At 43.9% G+C, this 24710-nt stretch overlaps 1 protein-coding gene across 1 annotated transcript; it reads right to left on the bottom strand.

Annotated features, from left to right (window-relative positions):
- Positions 1-8452: 8452 nt before the first annotated feature.
- LOC306946288 (hexokinase HKDC1) lies at positions 8453-24476 on the bottom strand (the record flags this gene model as incomplete). The annotated part of the gene is made up of 18 exons (XM_079535274.1): positions 8453-8597; positions 9745-9978; positions 10669-10824; positions 11085-11268; positions 11885-11984; positions 12084-12179; positions 13536-13655; positions 13739-13887; positions 14164-14468; positions 15066-15299; positions 16018-16173; positions 16636-16819; positions 17460-17559; positions 18648-18743; positions 19455-19574; positions 19666-19814; positions 21603-21765; positions 24414-24476. 18 exons carry the CDS (start codon positions 24474-24476, stop codon positions 8453-8455), a joined length of 2754 nt encoding a protein of 917 aa, XP_079391400.1.
- Between the last annotated feature and the right edge of the window lie 234 nt (positions 24477-24710).

Here is a 24710-nt window from a genome sequence, read left to right as displayed (position 1 = left end):
ACATCCAATGGCTGGGGTATGGCAGGTACAAACCCATGATTTGCACCTCTCCAAGAACCAGGGAACATGGGGACACATGGGCAACGGACAGCAAGTGTAGCTCAGAATAATGGTGGAAATGGGGAATGTGTGGGCAAAATATTGGCCTTTATGTGGATCCAAGCGAGGCAGAGCTGTGGAATTCCTGCTGCATGTGGGGAAGGAGAACTTAAACAAACATTGTTTAGCTTCATAACACAGCTACAACAGACAGGCAACAGGAAATCCTGGTGGGTATCTTGTTTTAATGTAAAACAAGAAGCACTACTTAATTTGGTTTTGTAAACAGAAAGAATCCTGGAAAGAAGACAAACCTCAGATATGGTTTTCTTTGAAAGACACAAGTTATCTGAGATCCATGCTAGGGGCTTTGAGAGGAAAAATTTTGTTTACAAAGCAAAAGTGCTGAATACAACACCAATTTCTTTAATGGAAAAGTCATCATCCATGTGCCCACGTGTCCTGGTATCCCAGTTTCTGTTGAACCTGTATCATCTTGGTACTTTATATGGGCAACTCACTGCTATCACAGAGAAACAAAATCATAGGGTTAGAAAGGACCTCTGGAGATCATCTCGTCCAACCCCTGCTAAAGGAGGGCCTTACAGATTGTGGAGGGTTTCAGGTATCTCCAGAGAAGGAGAGTCCACAGCCTCTCTGGGCATCTTGCTCCAGTGCACTGTCATTTTCATATTAAAGAAGTTCTTTCTCATGTTCATTCTCATATTAAAGAAGTTCTTTCTCATGTTCAGATGGAACTTCCTATGCATTGCCCCTTGTCCTGTAACTGAGCATTCCTGAAGAGAGCCTGGTCCCATCCATTTCACTCCCACACTTTACGTATTTACAGGCACTTATCAGATCACCCCCATCTTCCCTCCTTCAAGCTGAACAGCCCCAGATCTCTCAGCTTTCCCTCTTACAGGAGATGCTCCAGGCCCTCATCATCTTTGTAGCATTCCACTGGACTTTCTCCAGCAGTTTCTTGTCTTTCTTAAACTGAGGAGCCTGGAATTGACAAGGTACTCCAGCTGTGGCCTCCCCAGGGAAGGGCAAAGAGGGAGGAGAACCTATGGGATGTGGGTTCCCAGCCAACATTTCTGGCCCCGGGTCAGGCTGGACAGGGCTCTGAGCACCTGATGGAGCTGTAGGCAACCCTGCTCATTGCAGGGGAGTTGGACTAGATGACTTTTAAGGGTTTCTTCCAACTTGAACAATTCTGTCATTCTATGATTTCTGCAGCAGCCCCTATCAGTCGCTGTAGCAATACATAACCCCCTCTAGCTTCTCACCCTTTCTTCCCCGCAGAGGATGTAATTGCTGGCAAAGCAAAGCTACCCCCACAAAATAGCTTTGTGATGTCTTAGACCACTACAGCTTGTCCCTACTAGCTTGTCAGACAGCTGCCATGAGCTCATCAATCCCCTATGGGACATGACCCAGCACCAGCTGACCCATGTTCTTGCTCAGGGCACCTCTGTTTCCCACCAGGGTTACAGTCAGTTCAGCTCTGACATTTAATATCAATACAAACAAATACATTAATGACCACTTTTATCTATAGCCAGATTTTGGTTAGGTAATGGCAACAACACAGTCTGCAGTTACCATTCAGCATTCAAGACCCAAAAAATCCCACCAGTGTTTCTATTGCCTGCCCCCAATATAAGATACTACCAATTCAGGGCTACAGCACCAATCTGCATGGCAGGGATGTGCATCACGTGCAGGTCAGGAGGTCTCAGGCTTATCAGTATCGGCCTGGTCAGTCCCCTCCTTCCCCCTGCACGGTGGTGGCATTGCATGTGGCTCAATAGATGCTGTATGGGTGTTGGGACGAGCACGTTTCTCACAGTGCTCTGTCGGCACCCCGAGCACACAAAGGGGATTTTTGCCTCTCTGAAGCAGAGCATTTTCAGAACAACAGGGCTCAGTTCAGACTCCTCAAACTTTGATCAGAGCAGAGACAATAAATCTGATTGCTTTTCAACTGCAAAATAGAAACTTTCATAAAAATAACACCGAATTTTTCACATACCCTTGTCTTTATCAGCAGAGCAATCTGGTCAGTAAGATACAACCACCATCACAAACAGGATCCCAAACATATTTAAAGAGCAAAGAGCCTCTCTCTGCAGTCGGGTGACAATGGTGCTTCATTTGGATCTGCTTTCCAAATACTTACACAGCATCCCCTTCCAATCACAACATGCCACTTTGAAATGCCAGTATCACTTAGCTCCTGAGTCTATTAGACCATGAAACAATAAACCCAGAGACACAAAAATAATTCAGATACCTACTTTAGCACCCAGTTGAGTTGGCAGGTGTTATCCTGATGGCTCCGTGGCAAAAGCATCCTCAGAAGTGCCATATCTTGACCTTTGTGCAGCAGGCATCATGAAGCCGATCTCCAGAAACCACGGTGTCTTCCCAAAAGGTGTTAATATTAACTATAGCCCTTTGTTTCTTTGCACTCAAGGTTTCTCCCCGTCAGCTTTCTGGCATTTGCCAGTGCGATGCACGCTTTATTGGGCAGATATTGAGCTGCAAATTCCTTCATACTTCTCTATCCGCGGCATTCTGCAGCTAAAGCACTAACCAGCCAGCAGATGAAAATGCCACTTGCTGCTTATTCCTGCTGCAGTTTGTTGAATTAAAACCTCTTTGTTTGCAAGCTGTAAACAAATTCTTCTTAATCTTTCAATAAAAAATGTCAATTATGCTCTCTAACAATGAAACTTCACTGCAGTGAAAGAGGGCATTGCTATTGCTCTAGTCATGATAACATATCAGCTGCTTTTAGAGTCAATTCCTTTTTGTACAAAATGTAATGACCGTGCAATTATTCAAATTTCAGACTAACAGACCCACAGTGCTACTCCCCTGCTCTTCAAACACAGCCTTGAAAGCAACAGAAAAGTCTCTAGAGTAGAGGTTCCGAGCTCAGAATACAAAACACCTTTAAAATTCATTCACTACAGCCAGTATCGGGCCCTCGTTAAACACAGCTACTTCAGTGGAGAGCCAAAAAAGAAAGCCAGATCTTCAGCACGTTATTGCAGGCACTTCTCAGGCCCATGGCCTTCATTTGGCTTTGCTGGGGGCCGTGTTTATCTGCAGCTTCCCCGTCTCTCTCCAGTTTCGGTGCATTTCCTGCAGAATTGCTGGCCACAGCAGATGCGCCCTTCGGGCATTTCAACTTTTTTTTTTCCTCATGCCACTATTTATCCCATTTGTTTCCAGAATCAGCCGCAGCTCTCAGATCAGCATCTGTAACTTTCCGCTGTGAAGCATTCAGGACACGCCTGCTGCGAAAGCTTCCTCCTCCTTCACCTGCTCAGCCCCTCACCGACTCCTGCTCCATGGACTCCTGCTCCATGCCCTCCCGCCGTCCATTTTCTCCTCCTGCAGAGAGCTCCCCCCTACAACACAGTTGTCCATCAGCAGCTGCTCTGCTCCATTAACCGCTTGTGCCCCAACAACCATTCTCGCCATGCTAACTATGCTCTATGTATGTTGGCATGCATCCACAGCCAGAGCAGCCTCGGTTCGCCCATAAGGTGCCTTTTCCCCATTGTCGAGACAGTGTGTGCCTCCCAGCTTTCTGTACCAGCCCAGGACTGTCTCTGTGGCTCCCAGGAGGGGCCACAGCCGGCAGCGAGGGGGATGATCCTCTCCAGCAACCTCATGGGAGTTCTCTTGGTCCCAGAGCTAAACAGATGGCCCAGTATCATGACCATATGGCCGCCCTATAGGAAAGAGGACTTCCCAGGGCACAGAAAACCTTTGCACAGAAACCTTTGGCAAGCCAAAGTTACATATAGCAGGCACAAAAATCTTGCACTGAATCAGCAGCACCGGTGTTCTGAGAGTTGAAGCCTGGTATTTTGTATATGCCCAAGGCTGGGTGCAACTTCGCACTTCTGAGTCCCAATGAGAAGGGTTCTGATACAACAACCACCCTGCTCCTCCTTCCCCTGTTATCCTACTCACAAAACAATACAAATCTGAGCCAAATGACTTAGTTACCTCCCTTAATTGTCCTTGCAATTTGCTGCTTGTAACACATCACATCTTGTATTGCTGTTACCTTTTTCCCCCATTACTGTGACTTAAAGTTGCTCCAAACTGCAGTAACAAATCTATGGGAAGTTCTGACTGCTGATGTGCCATACTCCTCTCACATCCCCCCCTTCTTCTCCAAACAGCTTTTATCCTTTCCAGCAAAAAGGAAAAAAGACGTGGTGGCAGTGAAACAGACTGTCTTCCTCCACTCCCACCCACTGCCAGGATAAAACCAAAGTACACTGGCACTTCCCTCTCAGATACGCATTGACCATCACCTTTACACACTTTCAGTGTGTGCCTACAGTGTACTGGGATCAACAAGAGAGGAGAAAAAGTTAATTAAACTTCTGGTGTTTTTATACACCCACAGACTGGAGGCAGTGCTAGGGCAAAGCAGGCACTGATTTCCCTGCCTCTGCACATCACAAACAGGATTTTCACACTGAAGAGCAGGAATAGTTTTGTATTTTTGTTCACTTGTGGGTTTCTTTTGGTTGGTTTGTTTATTATGTATTATTTTTTAAGAATCGCTTGACAAGCTCCCCAATGGACAAGTCTGGGAAATGCTCCTGGTGGGCCTCAATGACGCTTCAAGGCAGTGCAGACTCCTTCCAGAGGTATGGCTTAGTGGGCATGGTGGTGATGGGGTGATGGTTGGATCTCACGATCTTAGAGGTCTTTTCCAATCTTAATGATTCAAAGATCGTATGATGAAGTGTAATTGTACCTGGCTGGACAGTACTCACCAAGCCCCCCTTCCTCCCTTCTCCATGCAGCACAAAGCTGATGTTGTATCTGAGACCCCCAAACAAGAGCCAGCTCATTTCAACATAACCAAAGAAACAAGTTACAACAAGACTTTCATTCTGATATTGTCTACATTTCACTCCTTTGCGCTGATCTGCTAATCCTATAATACTGACATCCCAAGAATGGAGATTATGCTAATCAGGCTTTACACATGATCCTATATTTACTTTTGCACTGACAAGAGGAACATGTCACCAGTGAGCTGCTACTGCATTTTCTCTGGATTACGAGTCAAGCATCAGCGCTGTCCAAACCTACAGCCACTGAAATGCTCCTCTAGCAAGCAAACCAATGTATTAAGGATCATTATTTCACTGCAGCTGAAAGGGTAACCACAATACCCTGCTGGGAGTTCCTAGAAGGCAAAAAACTTTATTTCTCCACTCAGTAATACTTCTGCCATGCTCACACTTGGTGTGGTGGTTCAAAGGTCTTCCATTTTTCCAAAATCAAACACAGGACTCAGAGCTGAAAAATGATGTTCGTGTCTTCACGAAGCAACAAAACAAAAGAGTAAATTCTAGAAGTACCAAACATATGGACTGGAACAAAATCCCACAAAACCCACAAGAAGTGAAATATCATGAGAATACCAGAAAACAGTAGAAAAACACATCTAAAATGTGAAACCAGAAGAATCTCGTTTTATTTTACATTAATTAACAATTTTATGCAACCAATTGTGCTATGTTTTTCAGAATATCTTTCATAGTTAATGGGAGGCTTCCACCTTTGATTTTAAAACACGGCTTCTGAGTCACCACATAAAACACATAGAGAAAGATTTAGGTTTGGTGGCTTAAAATCCATAGAAAACAGTATGCAAGTTCACATTACTCCTTGAGTTTCCACACATCAACACTATCAGGGACACAAGTGCTGCATCCTCCCAGCCCAGATGCCATCTCCCTGCCCAGCAGACGTGTTAGCAGACCCATGTGGCAGCTGCCTGAGTTTGCAGCAACCTGCAGGAAAGGCAGGAACATGCATGTCCTGGGCCTTAGGGACTGCAACACGAGCTGTAAGTCACCAGGCACTTAGCAAGCAGCATTTCAAGTTCATGTGATCAGATTCCACACTACCCACGGATTCAACAGAAAGAAAAATCAACAAATAAACTCTGTAGACGTAAAAATATATATATTTTTAAACTGTGTGGGCCTAATCTACTGCAGCTGAGGTATAAACTGGTGCATATTTAACTTCCCAAAAAAGACTAAAAAGAAAATCCAAAGCAATACAGATTTAAATTTCTAAAGCAAGGATCTTCGCAAGTGGTTTACCTTGTGTTGTTACAGATTTGCATTCCAGTTGTGCAGAGCAGGCTTTAGAACAGAAGTGCAATAGATCTCTGCATCATACTCACGTGGCCATCCTGGGGCAAGTCCATGTCACCTCCCTCCAGCTATAGAGGGACATATTTCACCCACGGGCGCACTTTTGCAGATTAGCACAATCCAATCCCCCAAAAGAACCCAGAAGTACACAACAAATACAAGATCTCAGAGTGCCCAGGGGAGAAACAGCCAACGCAGAAGAGCTATTTCTAGGCTCCACACAGCCCCAAGCCAGGACAGCTTTTTGCTGTACCTTGTCCCACTGAATTTAATCTGTTCATCATTATGAAAACAGCCAGCTCCAAATAACTTTGCACCCCCTGCATAGCAAGCTTCAGTTTCTGTGACTCGGTGGATTCAGAAATAAAGACAAAATTAAAATATTAAGCTGCTTGACAGAAGGAAGAAAACAGTACATGCTACTTCATAATGTATCTCTTCTCAGTTGCCCTCCCTGTACAGAGGGAGCTCTGTATGGTGAGGAACTCCTTCTGAAAATAAAAATTATTCCCAGCTCTTATTCTTTAACCATCCTGTGGCTGCAGCACACACACAGAGATGCTGAATGTTTCTTCTAAAAAAACTACAAAACAAAAAATGTTGGTATCTTTACTTTTTGTACTTGCCATTGCTAAATTTAGACCCATCGGCCTTATTACAGATTTTTATATAAATTCAGCTGCTTATCCCCTGTGCAATAGTTACTTTTGACCCATCTAAGGCTTAAGTATATTTTTGGGCCCCACTTTCTGCTGCCTGCCTGAGTAGAAGCAAATACTCAGGCATAGAGGATCTCAGAAGATACTGCAATACCTGAGAACAGAATAGCAAGCTCCAGACCTGCTGCTTCTCTGCACCACATTATTGTTTCAGTTTACTCTGAAATGTGTACATCAGTGGAAGGATATTTGGTGACACAAGAGCATGAGTTATTTTTCCTGGTGTTTGCAGGCCTTTGGGTAAGCTAATGATAAATTAAAAAGCGCTTTATCAGTGTAGAGGTAAATTTGGCTCCATTTAGGTCCTGTCTGAAAGCCACTTTTGTAATAACCACAATGCTGCAGAGTACTGTTATACATAGATTTAAAGAAAGTTCTAACTTGCCTGTATGTTCTTCCCACTGCTCAGAAGAGGCACTAGGCAGAGAAGCAAAGACTCACAGCACCACGGATTTATTTACAACAAACTGCAGACAGGCAGAGCAGCAGGCAACAGACAACAAAAAGCAAGGATAAAGTCCCTTCCACAAAATGGAAGTTATCTTCCCTCAAACAGGCATGCAGATCACCGAGTGAAAACAAATAGGAGAATTTCAGAAATCCAAATGATTCTTTTTTCCTCTCTAAAAAGCTATTTTGATGGCCCAAAGATGAGCCATTATGTTACCCTTTGGACAGATCGAATACAAACGTGGCAGACCTTGTAGCTGCTTCTACATCCTCTTTTTCCCCGAGAATCAAATAAAATTACTCTCAATCAAAATCCATTCATTGCTGTTTATGTCTATGTGCACTGAAGTGCACCAAGATATTTTGGCACAAACTGATATTCTTTGGAATCACACTTCTTTTTCACTGCATCATTAAACACACTCCAGTACTTCAGGGAACTACTACATTACAATACACTCATAACCAATGTAGCTGGGTGCTGGGGGAAGCATCACTGACCAAAGTCCATTCATTTTATTTACTTGCAGATTTATTGTAAAACCTGGGATGCATTAAACAAACATGTCCACTAGATATGTGCAACACTAGATCTCAACACTCCTTGAGACAGGCCAAGTCAAAACTGAAAACCACACCAAATCTAAGAAACTTGTGATAGATTTGCTTGCGCTACAGTAGCTTAATTAAACAATTGTAAAAATACATTGTTGGGTTTTTGGTTGGTTGGATTGGTTTTTTTTGTTTGTCTGACTCTCCCATAGATGTTATAGATGCGCTTCAGGAAGTAGAGAATTGAGTACGTTGCAGTGTTTCAAGACATAATGGTGGGGAGAAGAAACATCAGACCCAAGAGATGTCCAAGGGACAAAAATCCACAATCCTGGCTGCTCAATAACCAGCTGCTCCCTGAAAAACAGGTACCTGTATGCTGGTGTCTGGCAAAGCTGTCTTCAATCACTTGTCAACAAATCTCTAGTGCGCATGCCTGGTAGTGTTGAAATGAATTGAATTTACTTCTTATTTTTACTTCTGTCCAATATTATGCAATCTTTTTGCTACTGCAGTAATGAGAGCAGCTCCCTTCCCACTCCCATCTTCAGAGAGCATGAAAGTCACATCACACCGTGGTGCCAGTTCCTTCACTGTTTCCTGCAGGACCCTAGAAAAACTGAAAAAAAAGGGAGAGAAGAATATTCCAGGAGTGCTTTTCTGATCTGAGACCTTTGCATTTATCTGCTGATGAGGAACCATAACCTCAACCAACACTTTCCACTGGTTCTCCAGAGCATTCCTTTCCATTTGTTTTTCCTCCTATACAAAACAGAGACAAGTTCCTATACTCTATCAGATTTTAATTTCTGTATTTCTATTTTAATTTTCTTCAGCAACATATCAGACATGTCTCTAGCCTTTAGAGATTATGGAGAAAGCACTTCTCATGCAATGGCTTGGGTCATAAGGGACCTTAAAGCCCATCCAGTTCCAACCCCTGACATGGGCTGGCTGTCCCCCAGTAGCTCAGGCTGCCCAGGGCCCCATCCATGGCACCATACACCTCCACGGATGGGGCACCCACAGCTCTGGGCAGCAGTGCCAGCGCCTCACCACCCTCTGAGTGAAGAATGTCTTCTTAATATCTAACCTAAATCTCAGTTTTTTCAGTTAAAGCCATTCTCCTTTGTCCTATTGTCATCTATCTGTGGAAGAGGTTGCTATCCCTCTTTTCTGTTTGTTTGTTTGTTTTCTGTACACCCCCTTCAGTACTGAGAGATCTCAATGAGGTCTCCCCAGAGCTGTCTCTTCTCCAGTCTGAACAAGCCTAGCTCCCTTAGCTCCCTTCACATGTAATGTGCTCCAGGCCTCTGGTCATCTTCATGGCTCTAAAAAGTCCACATCTTTTTTTATGCTGGTGCTCATGACCTGGATGCAGTACTCCATGTTGCCTCTTCTCACAACTCTAAAGTTAATACATCTATTTCAAAGCCTTGTTCACAAAGACAGTCCCAGCTCTAAAAATTCAACACTGCTTTCCTTCTGGAATACCCAGATATTGTAGAAATCCCCTAAAACACTGAAAAATACTAGAAAAGTTTCCTCAGTACCCCACAGAGAAAGAGCCTTCAGCCAGTAATTGGACTTTTCTCTCCAGTTTTCAATTCCTTGCCTAGGTGAAGGAAATGACAGGATACAGGGAAGCCTGTTAGATCTTTATCCTCTCTCGTTTTTGACTACCTCAGAAGAAGGCTAATAGAAATCGGTGTGTATTCACAGTGGAAATGAGCAAACAGAAAAGGGATGGGCATCAAGGTACTCACTGTGGATGAAGCTTGTACAAAGTCCCGTCTACTCCAACGGTAATTTGCAAGTGCTCCACACCTCGGTTTTCTCTCTTCTTCTCTACAATGGCTGCCAGTCCTGCTCCACACAGCTGTGCAGCTCTCCTGGAAACAGCCCCACACACCTCTTTCACAATGATGCTGTCTTCACACGTGCTGTCGAGGCCGAGCTGCTGCAGAATCCGTCGGACTTGGAGGAGGGCGAGCCGGTCGCTGCGTAAAGGGAAACACAGGCAGCGTCACAGTATTATGGAAAGCTCTGGCAGGTACGAAAATTCTAAAGCCTTTCAGATGAGATTCTGTCATTATTCAAAGGAAATGGCACCACTGCTTCCAGTTCTCACATCCTCTGATTGTTTTAAAGCAGGTTTCAGTCCAGATCCCAAACTTGCTCATGGCCCATTCTTTGTTATGTTCATCTGTATTTCCAGTTATTCACCTAGCTCCCAATATCATGAGGAAGCTGTGTCAGATCAGTCATTTGACCGTGTTGTTCCTTAATCTAATGGCCGAGACAATATCTTCAAAGTTTTTTCGGTAGTCAAAGTGTTTCAAGCATCCCTGAGGACTGCTGTAGTCATGCACAGATAAGTAGGTAAGCACATGTTCAGGGAGTATTTATGTAACACTGATTTTTGATTAATTATTTTTAAGTATTGAAGATCTACAAAAAAAGATTCCAGATGCAGTAGTGTTCAATGGCTAAGTACTTGAAGACAACATAGCTGTGTGGAAATTAAATGATGATTCATTATTTGGGTTAAGGCTGAGGGCTTGGGGGCAAAGGAGAGAACCATAATTGATTTCTTGAAGAAAAGGGCTCCACAGTTTCACAGAAGATTATTTTTCTACAGGCCCTAAAAGACCTTGAGAAATCATAGCAAGTAAATTAATTAACTTTACCTCTCAATCTGAGATAGGAATTTTGTTTCAAATATGCCTCTTTTCCTCAGTGATTCTGAAATCTGTCCTCTGAACAGCAGTCCTTGTTTGGTCAAGTCGATCAAAATTTGCCTCACTATTTCACCTAGATACATTCCACTGGTCATTTTTTCATATCTGTTAAAATATCAAAGAAGAAAAGTGCTTTTAAAGAGATTGCAGATTATTTAACAGGAGTGGTACGTACACATCTGATCAGCATGATAAACTCAGGAAAGTAGTAAAACCTTCAAAAGCAATAGCCATTTTTCAACCACCAAATGAATCATTATTGAAGTACCCTTTCAAATTATTTTCATTATCCTCATTTCATAAAGCAGTCAGTGTCTCAAAGACTCGCTCAATCTGGTTCTTAGCATCAGAATCATCACATTTACCTCTGTTTCCCTGCATTTAGCGAGCCTTCATCTACTTCTTTATCGTATTTTGTTCTGATGTTGTCAATGCAGCCATTATCACCAAATCCTCCCCATTCTGTATTAATGCACATTTTTCCTTCATTCCCTTCGACTATTTCTATGTTCTTCATGTCCTCCATGTAGCACACATTGCTACCTGTTCCTAGGAGAAAAGAAATGTCAAGAGTTCAGTCAGAAGAGTGAACTAGCACCTTAAATACAAGAAAAGTGATTACAGTGATCATCTTTAAAGTTCTTTTCTCCATTCAAAGACCTCCCCAGGTCTTAGACAAGCAGGCATCAGCAGTAATGCTTCCCTAAGTGTGCGTGCTGTACAGTATTACAACAGAAATGTTACCGAGCGAAGTGGATCCAGCACAGAATATTCCCAGTGCAGAGGAACACAGATTCCCTGTTATAGGTCAGAAATGGCTTTGGCAGCCATTGGCAAGCACTGATCAGTCATTGCTGCCAGCTTGGTTGTAATACACCACGAACCATTTGCTAAAACAAAGAGCCGTGACGTATTTACTGTTCTCATACTCTTTCACCATGCACTCAGTTACTGGGCTTCATCAGATCCTGAACCTGTTGAACTGTTGGTTTTATCTGCTGTCAGTGCTGTCTGCTCTGTGGAATACCATACAGATCTGCCAAGAATCCCAAGTGAATAGTAACACCATATATCAAACTCAAATAAAGGACATTGTTTTACAAATTCTAAACAAGTGTGTGAAGCCAAGCAGCTGCTTACAGTGGCGGTTTCAACATCACCGTACCTGCAATAAGGCCAATCTCACAGTTTGGATCCTCATATCCACAAGTCATCATTGTCCCAACAGTGTCATTCACCACCGCTACAATGTCCAAGTCAAATTCCTGGAACACAAGTCACAGTCACCAGTGGAGTTGTGGAGAAAGAGGCATCAGGAATTAAATCATTAAGTACATCAGGAAGCTCAGAAAATAATAGCTCACATTTCTTCTTCTGATGGCCTCCCTAAGCATATCAACAACATCTTCCCCTTCACAATCAGTTGCCTTGAATCCTTTTGTCCATCCCACAAGCGTTCCCTGAAACAGAAGAGGGAGAAAAGAGAAGATCATATACCCTTTTTTCTTTGATCCTGAACTATCTTTTTTACATACCTCTTGTGTTCAAGAGGCGACTGGATGACGTGCTGCGTGATATGGTTTAGTGCTTGTGGTGGCAATGGTGATGAGGAGACGATTGGACTAGATGATCTTATAAATTGTTTCCAACCTTGTGATTCTATGATTCTATACTGTTATTTCCCTGGCCAGGCTATAGTGAGTGCCCAGTGCAGAGTGCACGTCCACATATCTTTATGACTCAACTACAGATAGGATTGACTTCAGGTTTACACAGGCATTTATCAGCTCAGTGCCTTCTAACACACTTTTCTCCTTTGGAAAACATTCCCATCTCACCTCCTTCTGTGCACAAATTCATTGCATCATTTGTGGGGGAAAGAGTACCAGAAAAATTTATTTGCGATAAATAAACACACAACTACCATTAACGAACGTCAACTGTTAATTTTAAGCTCATTCACTGAATAACAGTTGTTATGACCATCGGTACTGCAGACAATGTTGCTTGTTTTCTTTTTGGACAGCAGCCTGGATCAATAGAAGCAGTTTTCAGGTTTTGTGAAGTAATGAGCCTTCCATTTGGTGACTGGCTCTGCACTGTCTGTCCAAAAACAGGAAAAACAAACAAACAAGAGACAACAGGAAGAAAAACTGCTCTTCAAAACAAAACAAAAAATCTCCATTTCAGCTCACCATTACTGTTGTGGAGATTGTTTCTTCGTGTTTTGCCAAGATCTAAATCCTGTGCTGCTGGTTTGGAAAGCGTATTGATTGGTCTTCCAACAAACAGACAACTCTACTGCTATAATGACAACTGTGAGCCGACAACTGAGGCAGATTAGACTAATCTCAAGATTTAGAGACTATTACGAAAACCACCAGGACATGAAAACATTCAATAAAATAGTAGTCTCTCATTTCCTAATGTGTGGTAAATATTTGACTAGAAGTAGGCAGAAAAAGCTCTTTTCTTCCCTTTAGAAAATGAACTAAAATAATTAAGAAAGAATTCTTTCTGAATTAGATTTTTTAATTGTAATTACTACTCTTACATCTGATCCAGGAAGATAAAGGTATGAGATCTGTCATAAAGCCGTATGTGTCAGATTGATAAATCAAAGACAGAGAGATCCAACTATTCCAAGCTCTGAACAAGCAAATTCAGTTCTGCTCACTAAAAACCTTGCCAAGTCCTACCTGGAGGAAAACATTCAGAAGAAGAGTCTTTGCTGGCAATCTCCCAACCAACAAATCATCCTCCCACCCAAAATGACATCAGCTGCCATTTGACTCATTCTTTCTTGCAGTCCTTACCTTGTCAATGCTGGCTTGCCTGCACGGGAATGAAAAGGTGAAACCCAGAGGTAGGCGGGCGCCTTTAATCCCCATATACTCCAAGAAGTCTGCTATGCACTGGACTATATGGTCAAAGAGCTGGAAGGGCAGAAAAAACATGCCACATTTGCTCCCATGCACTGGGGCTCAGTTGGATCAATTAAGTGTTCTTTAGAAGTTACCTCTTCCCCTGTCCCTTGCATGATCTCCAAAGGAATGGCAAATATTTTATTATACATTCGTACTGATCTCCTTCTTCCACTTCTAATTTTGACGAGCAAAACCCTGAAATTTGTCCCACCAAGATCAAGGGCAAGGTATTTTCCATTCTCTGTAAGAGAAGAAAGATATTTCATTTTGGTGCTTCTTTTAGCATGTTTTCCAGTCAGAATGCTATACTCTGCCAGACATTTGCAAGAAACTTCACCCAGGTCAGTGACAGCACACTACTCCTTATGGCATTTATCCCATCTGTATGTTAGGCCAGGGGCTAATGGACCAGCCAGGTAACACTGCAGGAAATGTTGGTTTGCCAACAGAAATTGTGGCACTTGCCAGACAAGCAGCTTTCCTGCACCATCTCCAGGTGACCAGGTAATAACCTTACCTGTTCCATCCGGTGTCCCACAGACATACGTGGGCAACATCTTCACTGTAGCCCTGTCTTGTGTCTCTCTCTTTAGCCCATACTCCAGCTCGGTCCTCATTTTGTCCTTTACATCTCTGAGGGTCTCCAGGGATAGCAGGAAAGGTGCAAGAACAGCATCGATTTGCTTTCGCTGAGCGGCCAGCCTGTATGCCACTGCTGTCACCATGGCAGCCCCCTTTGCACTGCCACTCTGAGAGAGGAGGAACCGAACGTCACAATTTGGGACCAGCCTTCTCACCACCTTGTGCAGGCGCTTAGGATATCTACAGGAATAAAGAACATTTCACACAAGGCTTGCTTTGCATTTGCTTCTAATGCATGTGCACATTCAACACTGCAAGCACTGAAGCGCTACCCAAGGAGCACAGAGTCAGAAACAAGACAGACACAATACTTCTGGTTTCTTGCTGTTCTGCAGAAGCTGTGTGCTTACAGGAATGTGAAGATACCTCTAAACTAGTGTGAGTGCCACGGGGGAAAATCCAGGCAAGAATGGAGAACCCACCATCAGAAAGCAGATAATTAGTCTTCAGAGTAGGAGAAATGTAAGCATAGGGGGAAAAAAAGAAGGAAACAATGAACAGCAAGTGTTGTGGATACTCAGGAATCACTTGGGAAATCAATTGCTCTTACTCAGATGCCAGTCTGCCATGTCACGTTGTTCCCTCCCCCCGTCCCACCCCAATCTCTAAAGCTCTTGAAGCAGCCTTGCGATAATGAGATCCTCTACATTCCACCACATCTCATCCCAACCCTGCAGCAAAACAAGCTCTTCTCCAAAAGCCATATATATATGCAGGTGGAGACACTGCAATATCAACACAGGTCCAGCAATTACCGAACCCTCTTTAGCTGCTTACTGGGGGTGGGTTTTATAGAGTCCTCCATCAATCCCAACAGTGGTTCGCAGCCGTAGCAGTTTTTTATTCTCTCTCAGTCGGGTCAGTATGGCTGCTAGGGCTGCAGCACAGAGATTGGCTGAGCGGAAGGACACGATGGTGCAGACATGCTGAACGGCAATGCAGTCGTCTTCAGAGGGAAACAGGTTCAGCTCTGTGAGGATCTCTTTTGTGTTGCTCAGACCTTCCTTGTATCTAACCCAAAACAAAGGAAAGGATCACCTAATGCAAAGATACTAAGGCAGCACTTAAATCAGTATCTGCATGTTGGCTCAGACAAGTGAGAGAAGACCAAGGTACAACCTACTGAGCAGTGTCATAATTGGTTCCATAGATCAGTAGTGCCCTTTCCACACTATTCCCAGAAGCATCTGGGAGAGAGACCAGAATTTTTAAAGGCTATTCAGTTTTATGCAAGACATACAGAGAGGCTGGCCAGGTATGGGACAGGATAAATATTTAGTTCATAGAAGAAGAGCACAGCAGCTTCACTCAGTACAAGGGAAATTATTCCTGAAGTAACAGTGTAGATCAAGATTCAGTTTCCCATGCAGCCATCCATTAGATGACCTGGAGCATGCCTTGCCCATCCACAGCCCTAATATTTAAACATCTGAAAACTGCTGAAAAATCCCCCCACGCGCTCAGGTCTCCAAATAAGTTCTTTACACAGAGAACCTGTATTCTGTGATGGTTAACAATATATTTGCTACTGTGATATTTTGTTAATACCCAATCCTCCATCACTTCTACTCACAGAAGAATCCATTTTTCTCTTAGGCAAAAGTAAAATCAATTTGAACAGTTCACGATCAACTCCCAGCACTCCCTGATTATGAAACATTAATTATCACTGCTCTGCTTGTGGAAATTTAACAGCACCTCTGTTAAAGGGCATATCTCAGGCCCTTACTTTTCCATTGCAGACACATGTTTCATTTCAATCTTGCCCTTAGTAAGCAGAGCTGCTGACGCTTTTCCGTTGAAGAGCAGGCCTTCCTTTGTCATTTTAAGAAGAATGAGTCTTACAAGTTCCCCCAAATACAGGCTGCTGATCATCTTCTCAAACCTGGAATGGGAAGCAAGAAGGATTAGAAAACGCCCACAAGCTCACCAAAGCCTCCACAACTTCAAGAATGTTCTTATGCAGGTTGATCTCATTTAAGCATCTGCATAGGGGACCAGAAGATAAGCTGTGGATGTGATGCCTTCCCGAGGTCCTGGGACCCAACTCCAGCTCAAGATAAGTAATCAAAAAGACTATTCAAAAACCAGAGCAACAACCTATTTTTCATGACACGTGAGTGACTGCAGCAGCAACCCTTTGGCCTGGGAGGCAGAGAGGTGTACCCACCTTCTCAGAAACCCACCCTTCCCTGAAGAGAAAGATCTGAATAGGAAAGGACCAAGGCCACATTTGTTAGGGTCTGCTCAGCTGCATTCCTGTTCCAATGGGACTCCTGGGAAATGCCAGAAATGCACTCAGAGAACTTATATGGCCAAAGCAAATCAAATCAAGGGAATCACTTACAATTGTTTTCCAGGATTGAGAGATCCCAGATCGAGTTCCCGATCAAACTCTGTGCGGAGGTCATCCAAAGCACCATCATCTCCAAAAGCACCCCACTCTGTGTTAATGCACATTCTCCCTTCATCACCTTCCACCAAATCGATGTGCCTCATCTCCTCCATGTAGCATGCATTGGTGCCAGTCCCTGTTTGTGTTAGAGCCAGTGTGGTTAAATTAGCTGTTTGCCTCAGGCTTTTTGTTTTAAGCCCACATGTTTGCAAGTAAATCAATATATCGCCTTTGAAAGAAAATATAAACACATAACCCAGTGGTAAGGATGTTAATATCAAGCCACCTGTACTTGTTAAATATTCATTTATCAATGAGTGAAAGTGTGAGAAATTCATCTAAGATTTGACTTGTTTAAAATCATCTTTTCCCCTATCTCAAATGTACTTCCATGTGCCTTTAAAGAGTCACCAATTTGTGTGAAGTGGAAGGGTTATGGAAAGCCTAGCTGATCCTAATTACTAGACGTGAGATGAATTCAGCTTTCTCTGGACAGACAGACAGTAATTTTCTATGCAGTCAGCAGAAAAGTTTAGTATGCTGGTCACAACTGAACCCAGACAAAATGGGGACTGTGGTATTTGATGGCAATGTGATCAGCATAAAAACAGCTGCTTTATAAAGGGCAGCCGTGCTTGAAAATCAGCCGCTGTTTTTTTCCACTTCCTTCCTGCTCCTTCCTTTACTGGGATACTCCCTCCTACTCAAGATTCATTAGGATTAACCAAACAAGGAAAAAGACAGTGCACAGTGAGCACATAGTGAGAAAAACTTACCAATTATGAGTCCAATTTCACAGCGTGGGTCATCATAACCACAGGTCATCATGGTTCCTACAGTGTCATTGACCATTGCCAAAACATCGACGTCTATGTCCTAACAGCAAGAAGATGAGCAATTAACAGAAAAAAACTTACAAAGCCTTTGTACTTGATTACTTTAGGAAAACTCTTCCCTTTAAAGAAACATTATTTCCTTTACAACATTATCCCTACAACGCTGTAAAGCAGAAGATATCTGAGGATTTTCAAGTGATGAGCCAGACAGGATCTTTGGTTGCATGACTTATTTTCATGTGATTCATCCCTTTTTACCAGAAGAGCAACATCTTTGGTTTGAGCCCTGTGATATTCTAACACTGGTGTGGCTGTCCTTACACTCTGCATTGTAGCAGCTCGATCAGGCTCAAACAATGTCCCTCCTCAAGAGCAGACCCCAGCAAAGTGACAGATTGACAACTGACACCAGGCAAAACTGGCAGTAAAAGAAGACATAAATGTAACTACTCAATGCAAGGCTGTGCAGCAATGTCACACATGTGCAAAAAGCTTTTCCAACAGAGCTGTGCAGTTCCCTTTTCACACGAAGGTAACTTGATTAAGCATGGTCGAAGTTATCTATTGCATAATATCTATTATATCTATATATATCATATATCTATAATATCTATTGCAAAATATCTATTACAGAAATATCTGCAACATGGATGCCAACATAAGCAGGGGGCTAGACTTCACCCAGGAAGGCTCAGATCTTTTGTTCTTACTAACTACAAGTCTGATGCAGAGAAAGAAGTGAACTAAAATTAGGGTTGTATTTTTGCCATGTGAGAAAACAGAAGACCTACTACAGAGATGCCAAGATATGATTTTTCTTAGATTATGATACCAATAGCATGGAGTATGAAAAACAAGACTTCCCAAAATATTAAACAGCATGCTATTCAAAGGAATACACTAGTTTAAAGGCAGATTTAATCAAGTTTTACGGTCTTTAAAGACTTTACGGTCTTCAAAAATTACCATCAATCACTCCATCCCTCTGAGGCCCACAGCCAGATCTACTCAGTGTACAGCCATGTTGAATGCTTGCTACTGGCTGGCCTTGGAGAATGTCCAACAATTCCCTGAAGAACCCACAGACCAAGAGAAGATTGGCCACTCAGATTCAGACACAGAACTTGCCTTATGTTTCTGGAGGGCCTTGCGCAGAGAGCTCGCCACGTCTGTGCCCTGCACTCCTCGGGCCTTGAAGTGTTTCGTCCAGGAAAGAAGGACTCCCTGCAAAGTAAAACTTCAGTGACCCAAAAGTTCTAGCTTTGGTATGCAAACCTGTGGGAAGACTACTATGTCTCTACACACATAAATATTTAGGCAAAAAGAAGTCATAGCAAAAGATCTCAACCTCAGCTGGGTGCATGTCAGCAACTAAATGGGCATAGAAATGAAGTCCCAGTCTTCTAAATGCACCTCCCTGTTCTTTGTTTAAAGCATGCATGGTTTTATCAGTGTTTGTAACACACTAACAGGATAAAGCACAAAGCATTTGTAGGACTGGAACCCAAAGCACAGATCCCGAGAAGAAAAACTATAATAAGAGGCTACAAAGTATTTGTAACCAGCTCTTCCTTTCAAGCAGCTCTGCTACAGGTCTTTCCTAATTACTATCACTTGTAAAAAGTACTGAATGAGAAGTGATCAAAAAGGAAGGATGGACCCAAAAATACGTGATTTAAAGGCCTGCAGACTTCATACAAGCACATGGTTACTATGGAATATTAATTAAGCTAAATAATAAAGATTTTGTTGCCCTGAGATAATGGATAAGTCCTTGAATGGTAGTCGACTGTAATTAAATGGCTCATCCATGCCTTCTTCAGAGCGCTATGGATAGGCAATACCTCAAAAAGGCTACGAAGTAACACTTCCATGCAATAGCTTCTAAGGATTCTGCAACAAGCTATGCTTGCCAATATCTTTTTTGCACCTTACCTCTTCCAGTTGGGTCTGTTTGCATGGAAAAGAGAACGTAAAGCCAAGAGGTAACTTCTTATGCTTCAGGTTTCTGGACTCCATGAAATCTGACAGACAGTCAGCAACATAACTGAAGAGCTGGGAGAGAAAGGAGAGAACAGAATCGGGCTTTGACTCACAGACACTTCCTGGAGCATGGCACCACCACCAAAGACCTTGCATGGCCTACCTCTGCTCCACTGCCCTGTATGACTTCCTTTGGTGTAGGGTAAAACTTGCTCTCCAGTTGGCTGCTCTGTTTCCCATCATTAAACACCTTCACCTCAAGGGCACGAAACTGGGAGCCACCCAGGTCAACAGCGAGGAAATCACCCTTCTCTGCAACACAAGTGGGCAGCCATCAGTGGTGATGGCTGGCAAGCAAGCCCCAGTGCAGCAAGAATCCCCCAGAAGGCAGCTCAGAGCTCCTGCCTCACCATGACCACAGGATCTCACCCCTTTGAGTCAGGGACCTGGCCTCTGCTCTTGTCACAGCAGCACGTTTTTAAGCTGGAGGAGGATGAAGTTTGCAGAAAGAAAGGCCCAAGGACATTTCCTACTCACTACTACAATAAAGCACTATCTATCCACCCCACATGAAAAGGAAAGGAAAATGCATGTCATAGCCCTGCATGATCTTTGTTCCATGGTCCAAGCACCTGACTAAAACTCATCAAACATGACCCTGAGAGGGAAGGAAGCAGGAAATTACATCTGTAATATCACAGCTACATATGATAGAGGTGACGAGACAAACTGGGTTACTCAGTAAACTATGACATTAGTCAGATCATTAATCTCTAAATCATTAATGATGCTCCACACAGGTCATTCCAGGTAGTAATACTGTGGGCAGTGAAAAATCTGCAAATTCACTGCTATTGCAAATGGCATAATCCAGCCAAGTTGGAGGTGTTTGAATCTGCTGGAAGTTTTGTTTGGAAACATAATAACCAATAAGGAATTCAGCAAAGAAACAAAAATAGAAAAATCAATGTCATGCCTAAAATGGGTGTATCAAGAACACATAGCCCAACATGACACCAAAGTATGTCCTTGGGTACAGAGTAAAGGCTACACAGGCCAAGAGACCACTGTCCAACGTTGGCCTTGAGGAACACAAAGTTTTGCAACAATGCTGACATGACATGTAATTTCCCAAGTCTCCTGACCTGAGGTGCTCCCTGCAACTTCCGGGTAGGATCAGTGTCATACGAGACCATAGGACCCCATGGCCACAGAGGTAACAAGGACTCAGCTAACATTTAGTTTTCTTCGGTGAAGGCTGCTGTCAGAGGAAGGGCACTCAACTCCAACCAGGCACTTTCTGAGGAATTATGTCTAGACATCCCTAATTTCAAAGGACTGCCTTGAAACTTTGGGCTACCACCAATTGTTCCCTTTATGCCATAAAAGCTATTATTTCTCATTTAACTGTGAGAAGATTAACTTCAGGAGAATCAATTCCTTTGGGAATGATGTACAGAGCAGCATTTCTTACATTTCTCTGCATCAGCAGGTGTTGTGCACTGCATCCTCACCTAAGCCTTACAAGAATTCAAAGACTCGGTTATACAGAAAAAAATACAAACCAAATTATGTTACTTAGGATAGAAAATTATCTGTCAGCGTGCACTGCTGGCACCAGCTGAGCCAGGAGCCTCAGAGCTACCTTGGGTGTGCATGTCTCCAAGCAGAACTGGCTTTCAGATCCTACAGCTGGGCAGTGACAAGAACCAGCAATGCTCACTTCCCCACACCTGCAGCACGCTGCACTGCAGGCTCCGGGCTGTAGAGGCTGCCCTTGCCACGTCCAGACACAGCTCCTGCTACTAGGCCTGCAATAGGTACAGCCATATTTGCAGACCAAAGAGGCTGCTTCCTAAGATCTATAACTACGCCTTTCCCTCCAAAAAGCAGCGCTTGGCCTAAATGCATCTGGTGTGAGGAAAAAACCCTGCCAACACTCACAAGTCTCCTCAGCAGACATCTGCTTGCTGAGCATGAGTTAAGGCAGTCAACTAGGGGACCGGCTGCCCTGTGCTCTTGCTGCGCTGTCCTTGAGTACAAGCAACAACCCATCTTGTTCCCTAAACCAGCACTGCTGTGGGAGCAGGGGGAACTCACCTGAGCCATCAGGAAGCGAGCGCACTAATGAAGGCAGCATTTTGACTGTCGCTGTGGGGTTGGTGTCTCTGCCCAGACCCTTCACCATCTCAGCCTGGAAGCGAGCCATCACGTCCAGCAGGACATCGTCGGAGAGACGCATGTGGTACAGGTACCTGTCAACCTGGCAGCAGGGAAGGTGTTACTTGGAAGGCACGCAAACTGCTCGGTGTTCAGCAGCTGGCTGGCAGGGCTGCTGCTTTCATGAGCCTTACTGACAGAAAGTAAGCCATCTTTTCTGATGGACCAGTAACTTCTGCCCCACGTAAACCCGCAAGTCTCCCTACATCCCAACAGGCTGTTCTTACCCCATCTTTTCCTCCTGTTCACATAATGAACTAGAACTGCAAAGCTGGTGAGGATCTGACCCATCTGAGTCAGGTCCAGAAAATGCCGTCAGTGCCCAAGCGTGTCGGCTACAGTCTGAAAACATCTATTCAGCTACTGCTTCACTCCACAGACAATTAACTTTGCTGGCATGCCAGGCTGGAACTCAAAGCCTTTTTCTCACCCCAGTTCTGCCCTCTGTTCTCTGTGATGTTAGGATTACATCCAGAAAACAATTCTGGGTGCAGTAAACATACTTAAGAGTGCGTTACTCACAACATACGATCAAAATAAAGGCCAGATGAATTAGAGGGAAATAGAGGATCTAAGAAGTGGCACTGTTTAAACAAAGAAGGCAGGTTGTGGATAAACTGGCCTATCCTGTAACTGAGTGGCCACCCATGTTAATGAGGCACAAACCAATTACCTGGTTACGTATTCACAGACCTGTTTTAAATGGATGGTCAGCAGTGACCCATTTGAGAGTGTCAGCCCCCTGGAAATAATGCAGGCCTTACCCAACAGCAAGAGAAAGACAAACTACAAGATGCCATTGTCAAGAAGCAGCAATTGCCTTAAGACACAGCCATGCCTTGAAAGGACCATTATTTACATATTTCTCTGTAGCCCCAGTTTGGACACCACTGGACTACCTCTAGGGCTTTCCTGAGGCCCTGCCACTGTGCAGGATTCACCATCCCAGCTCAGACACTAGCACTGCTTTCTTGGACATACCGAAAGAAGGAAACACAATGACTCAAGGTATGCAGCAGCCATGCACTCTCACACAGGCCCACGTAACATTCTGAGATAATTCCTTGAGGAAATAAAACTAAAAAGCAATAAAAATGCCCACGTTTGTATTTGCAGACACCACATACAAGCTCTCTGCACCCCACGGAAATTGTGTTCTCTGCCCTGTTTACCTACAGCCATAGAAGGAGAAAATCCTCTCCAAGGAGCCAGATAAGGCGCAGCCTGCCTGCTCTCTATCTTGATTTACAACCAGAACAAAGGCACACTACCATATCAGTGGTTTACAAATGCAGGAATGGACAGGTCATGCAACACCAAAATTTGCTGCACCACCTCCCTTCCAGCACAAGTACAGTCCTTGTTTTTAAATGTCTTACCTCAACATAGAATCAGCAGTGTTTTCATGGCAGAGAGGCTCTTGCTCTTGACACCAGAAGGCAAACAAGCCAGGGTCAGGTAGGGAAGGAGGGACTTCTCTTTAATTAGAGAGAAATCAGCTCTGCTCCATACTGCCTGCACTGAGCTTCTTTCCTAAGAAGCCTCTGCAGAGCAGTACATTTTCTTGCCTTCAGGCAAAACTAGTTTGCACCTAGCAAAAAGATTTTATTTTTCTAAGAGCTTCACAGAATGTTTCTGCCCCTCTCTCCATTGTCCCCACTTCAGGAAAACCCTTCCTCAGCCACACACACTGGGTGTTTCTTGTAAGAGCCCGTTCTACCCAAGCAGTGCACCACAAGGCCTCTCTGTTTCTTTGTAAAGACATAGGGAAAAAACACACTGTCCAGACAAGAGACCTTAGATCTGGTTTTCAGGGGCACAAGGGCCCCCTTCTGATCACATGGGGACAAAAGGGCTGTGGCCATCAGAGACATCTGACCTTCATGTGTAAGCACAGGCACAGTGAGGACACCCCAGTGCTGCTCACCCTGCCACGGAGGCAGCATTACCTCCTGCCATGCACCTGCAGACAGCCCCACCTCCAGCTGACCGTATAACTAGAGGACAGGGCTGGGTGGTGACAGCCACAAAGCACTCTGTGTAGACGCCAGGAAAACAGAGCACCCCTGAGGACACGTCTAGAAACCGCAGTGCCTCTAACTCAAACTTACAGGTCCCACGTGGTCTTATGATGGAGGGACAACAACCCGCTGCAGCCCAGCCATGAAAGCAAATGGGAAAAGCAACCACCAGGCAGTTCACTTTCAGTACTGACAGCTTCTGATCTGGTTCACTTTTAGCTTTCCCACTTCTAATTCCACCACCACTACTTGGAACTGTGTATTGAATCACAGAAGACCTGTTCCAAAGCCCCCAGGAGATCTTCCTATCCTTCTTATCATGGGAGTGAATCAGGCACCTACTCAGATTTAAAAATCCCATCCTCCACACTACTCACAAAGCAACTTAACGAAAGGTCCTTCCTGCCCTCTGGACTACACCACACCGTGCCGGGTCAAGTTTAAATATCATTTTTCCTTACTGAAGATCATTTGTTCCATTGCAATTTATAATTGTGCAGGGAAAAGCTCTAAGCAGACCTATTTTCACAGTCATCAGATGTATCCAAATGCTTCTCATGCCATTTTCCTCCATAGCGGCAGTAGAAAAAGCCATAAAGTAGCCTGCATTACACACTGCAGACCCTGCAGAGCATAACAGTTCTGAAAACAGGTTACTGCTCTAACTTACCTTTTTTATTTGATCCTCCTTTAGCTTTGCAAAATGGAAAGCTAGCAAGTGGACGGCGAACATTTTCTCAAGGCAGATGGAGGTGTCAGTAGTGACAGCTGCTGTTGAGTAATTCCAAAGCGACACGTCTTTATCCACTAAGCTAGAGCTAGAGAAACTTCAGCTGAGGCATTTCCCCCAAGGCGAAACAGTGGAGTTCCTGGGAAATTGAGTTCCATAAATAAATCCATCCAGCGTGATCGGTTCAATGATTAAACTTCTGTCTCTTTGTATCTCCCCCACCATCACCCCAAAGTC

This window comes from Tetrao urogallus (assembly GCF_951394365.1).
Source record: "Tetrao urogallus genome assembly, chromosome: 5".
NCBI classification, from domain to species: domain Eukaryota; kingdom Metazoa; phylum Chordata; class Aves; order Galliformes; family Phasianidae; genus Tetrao; species Tetrao urogallus.
The sequence above is the reverse complement of the archived record's forward strand: the minus strand, read 5'-3'. Positions and strand labels throughout refer to the sequence as shown.